Below are 3,840 nucleotides of genomic sequence, written 5' to 3' on the forward strand. Positions count from 1 at the left end.
CTGGGAGCATGGTTGCAGCTTGGCCCCGGACCTCCTGGGCTTTTAGAGATCTGCCCCTGGGGAAGGGAAGAGAAGGGCAATCGTGAGGGAAAGCACAACCCAACCAAATGTAGTAGGGTGGAGAGGGTGAGGCTGTGGTTTCTGGGCGTTGCCAGAGAAGCCACACGCCGTATTTAACCCAGGGCTCCTGAAACAGAGGTAGGTAAACTCCGAGATTCTGTATCTTAAAAGCGCCTTTCATTCTCCTTTGGGTCCTTCTGGCTCTGCATTTAGTATGGAGTCCTACCGTGGGCATGGACCCAGTAAAATAGCCCGGCCCTAAAACTACTCAGAAGAGACTTTTCTGCAGATAATCATACTAGTTGGCCGCAGGGTGCTGGGAAAGGGGGACAGAGGGTTGAGGCATCTGCACTTTGGTACATTCTATAGCTGTGCCACGGTTTTACTTTCCATTAAGAAAAAGATTATATGAAGTGGAACAAAAGCGAGAGATGACATTGAAAGACAGTTTCATTTTTAACTTTTTATATTATCTGTATCATTTAGCAATTATACATCTACATACCTATGAAATATTTACATGCATGTAGTACATGTATACGTGTATATTACACATGAGAGATTTAAATTGTCTGGGCGCAAAAAGTGGGAACAGCGATCCCAGCATGTTGGCTGCAAAGGGCAGGAGCGCTTCTCTTGGCCGCGAGTCCTCCGGGACCCAGGTGCGTCCATCCAGGCCTGGAGCCCTCCGCCGGCTCGCGGCCGCGCACGTCTAACTAGAGTCGTCTCCGACTGCAACCGAGAGTCCGCTCCGCGTGGGCCCACGCACCCCTGCCGCAGGCGTGGCGACACAACCCCGGAGTCGAATTACAACCCGCAATTAACATATGAATCTAACGAACTTGAAAACGGGGGGGGGGGGGGGGGGGGGGGGAGATACTTAGAGCTGGCGCCTGAGTCCCTAGTACGCAGCAACTTTTCGCCGGGTGTAAAAACTCTTTGATTGGCTGCTCGCACGCGCCTGCCCGCGCCCTCCATTGGCTGAGCAGACACGCGACTGGCGCGAGGAGGGGGCTGGGAGAGGAGCGGGGGGAGCCGCACTGGCGCGTGCCGCTTTTTAAAGGGGCGCAGCGCCTACAGCAACCGGAGAAGCTTCGTTGCACGCGACCTGGTGTGTGATCTCCGAGTGGGTGGGGGAGGGTCGAGGAGGAAAAAAAATAAGACATTGCAGTAGAGACCCGGGAAGGGTTTTTTTTTGTTGGGCTGGTTTGCCAGTGCCTCCTCCGACCCGGCGCCTCCGAGCCTCTGCAGTGCAATGTCCCGCCTGCTGCACGTAGAAGAGTGGGCTGAAGTGAAGGAGTTAGGGGCCCACCATCGTCATCCACAGCCGCACCACCTCCCGCAGCCGCCACAGCCACCTGCGACCCTGCAGACGAGAGAGCATCCCGTCTACCCAGCCGAGCTGTCCCTCCTGGACAGCACCGACCCACGCGCCTGGCTGGCTCCCACCTTGCAGGGCATCTGCACGGCACGCGCCGCCCAGTACTTGCTGCATTCCCCCGAGCTGGGTGCCTCCGAGGCCGCGGCGCCCCGGGAGGACGTGGACAGCCGGGGAGAGCTGGTGAGGAGAAGCGGCGGCGGCGGCAGCAATAGCAAGAGCCCCGGCCCGGTCAAAGTGCGGGAACAGCTGTGCAAGCTGAAAGGCGGGGTGGTGGTAGATGAGCTGGGCTGCAGCCGCCAGCGCGCCCCTTCCAGCAAACAGGTGAATGGGGTCCAGAAGCAAAGGCGGCTGGCGGCCAACGCCAGGGAGCGACGCAGGATGCACGGCCTGAACCACGCCTTCGACCAGCTGCGCAACGTTATCCCGTCTTTCAACAACGACAAGAAGCTGTCCAAGTACGAGACCCTGCAGATGGCCCAGATCTACATCAACGCCTTGTCCGAGCTGCTACAAACGCCCGGCAGCGGGGAGCAGCCGCCGCCGCCGCCGCCGTCTTGCAAGAGCGAGCACCACCACCTTCGCGCCGCCGCCTCCTATGAAGGCGGTGCCGGCACCGCGGCAGCAGCAGGGGCACAGCCGGCCTCCGGAGCGGGCCAGCGGCCGACCCAACCCGGAAGTTGCCGGACTCGCTTTTCGGCCCCGGCCGCCGCGGGAGGATACTCCGTGCAGCTGGACGCTTTGCACTTCTCAGCTTTCGAGGACAGCGCCCTGACGGCGATGATGGCGCAAAAGAACCTGTCGCCTTCGCTGTCCGGGGGCATCCTGCAGCCAGTGCAGGAGGAAAGTAGCAAAACTTCGCCCCGGTCTCACAGAAGCGATGGGGAGTTTTCCCCCCATTCCCATTACAGTGACTCGGATGAGGCAAGTTAGGAAGGTGACAAACCCTGAAAACAGACAGAAACAAAATCTCCCTTTTCCAGTGCGCGGGAAGCCCCGCAAGCGGTTCAAGATCCCCATACCCTTTTCATGTTTGCTTGCCTGCGGTCGTTGTTTTTGTAACGACTTGGCTTCAAATGGCAGCTACATTTGATGGTTTGCAAAAGCCGCCGCTATTCCAAACTTCCTATTGTCCAATATTGTTTGATGGAAACTTGTGTTCTTCCCTCCCACCTTCTGCTCCCCCTATAGATAGGTAAGGTATAATTAAGTATATGTACCCATATATGGCATCATTATTCTAGTTCCCTGCTGCCAATATGCTGCTAAAACATGGCATCTTCTCTATCGCTGGTTTGTGTTTAATTTATTCTATGCCCTGGGCATCCATTCCTGTGTGTTGTGCGCACTCACGTGTGGGAGAGTTGGTATTCCCAAATTGTTTCCCAAAATGCATTATTAAACTCAAAGTTAAGACATCCACCGTGAATAACTTTTGACTATGGAATTGTTTGAAAACAGGGAACTTTGAAGTTTATATATTGTATAAACATACCCAGTATGTATATCGGATGGCGAGAAAGTTGGCGTCTTTTAGGAAACTTGGCGCACGCACTTTATCAGCCGCTGCTGCTACCGGCTCCGGGACAAACTCAACTGCCAATTGCAGACCAGTTTTGTTTTGTTTTTTTAAAACACGGCCACTTATAACCCTTAAGCTCTTTGCAAATGTTTGTTTTAAAAAATTAAAATTTAAAAAAACATATCCAGTAGTGTCAAAAGCATTTGGTCAATTTTATTTTTGCTTTGTTAATGTTAGAAAACTTATTTATTATCGAGTGTTTGCTACCATTTCTACTTATCTTGATTTTTTTACGTTTTCTACTTGAGATCATTTTATTTTAAGTTAGCAAAGCCATTGCCATTGTTTTATGTATTTCCTTTTGAAAATGATAAAAATAAACTTGAAAATAACTTTTATTTGTCACTTATTCCATTCTAATATAAGCATTGAAAACGGTGTACAAATAACCTTGAAGACTTTAACGGTCTTCCATTAAATGTGAATATATGCGATCTAAGAGTTTTGAAGAAAATTCCGTTATAAACCTTGTATCTTCAAATAGAACCAGAAACCCTGAGGTCAGAAAAACGATCGCCAGATCAAATTGTGAGACAAAACCCCCGAATTTGCAACAGTTTTGCTTCTTGGATAGTCAGGATCTTTCCAGTGTTCCTCACTCCTAACCCCACAACCTCTGCAAGGGAAGACACGTGTCTTGGGTCTCCTAGGACTTCCCAGGAGTAGTGAACTTTAACTAGGGTTACCTATTTCCACTCACTAAAAACCTCAGCCAAGCAGAAAGCTTTTCTTAAGGTCAAATTCACAGTACAAGCCCATTCTCTCTCCCATCTTCTCTCCCTTCCTTACTACTTCCCTCTTTCTGGGGAGGGGTGGGTTT

General features: G+C 51.6%; 1 protein-coding gene across 1 annotated transcript; it reads left to right on the top strand.

Moving 5' to 3' along the window:
• Nucleotides 1-1,151: 1,151 nt before the first annotated feature.
• Nucleotides 1,152-3,343, top strand: ATOH1 (atonal bHLH transcription factor 1). Its single transcript, XM_036241098.1, has one exon. It carries the CDS (start codon nucleotides 1,316-1,318, stop codon nucleotides 2,369-2,371), a length of 1,056 nt encoding a protein of 351 aa, XP_036096991.1. The 5' UTR covers nucleotides 1,152-1,315; the 3' UTR covers nucleotides 2,372-3,343.
• Nucleotides 3,344-3,840: the final 497 nt, after the last annotated feature.

This window comes from Molossus molossus, unplaced genomic scaffold (assembly GCF_014108415.1).
Source record: "Molossus molossus isolate mMolMol1 unplaced genomic scaffold, mMolMol1.p scaffold_m16_p_1, whole genome shotgun sequence".
Taxonomy (NCBI): domain Eukaryota; kingdom Metazoa; phylum Chordata; class Mammalia; order Chiroptera; family Molossidae; genus Molossus; species Molossus molossus.

What these genes read in the sequence shown, in the direction of transcription:
- ATOH1 (XM_036241098.1), top strand. Translation starts at nt 1,316, where the DNA reads ATGTCCCGCCTGCTGCACGTAGAAGAGTGGGCTGAAGTGAAGGAGTTA.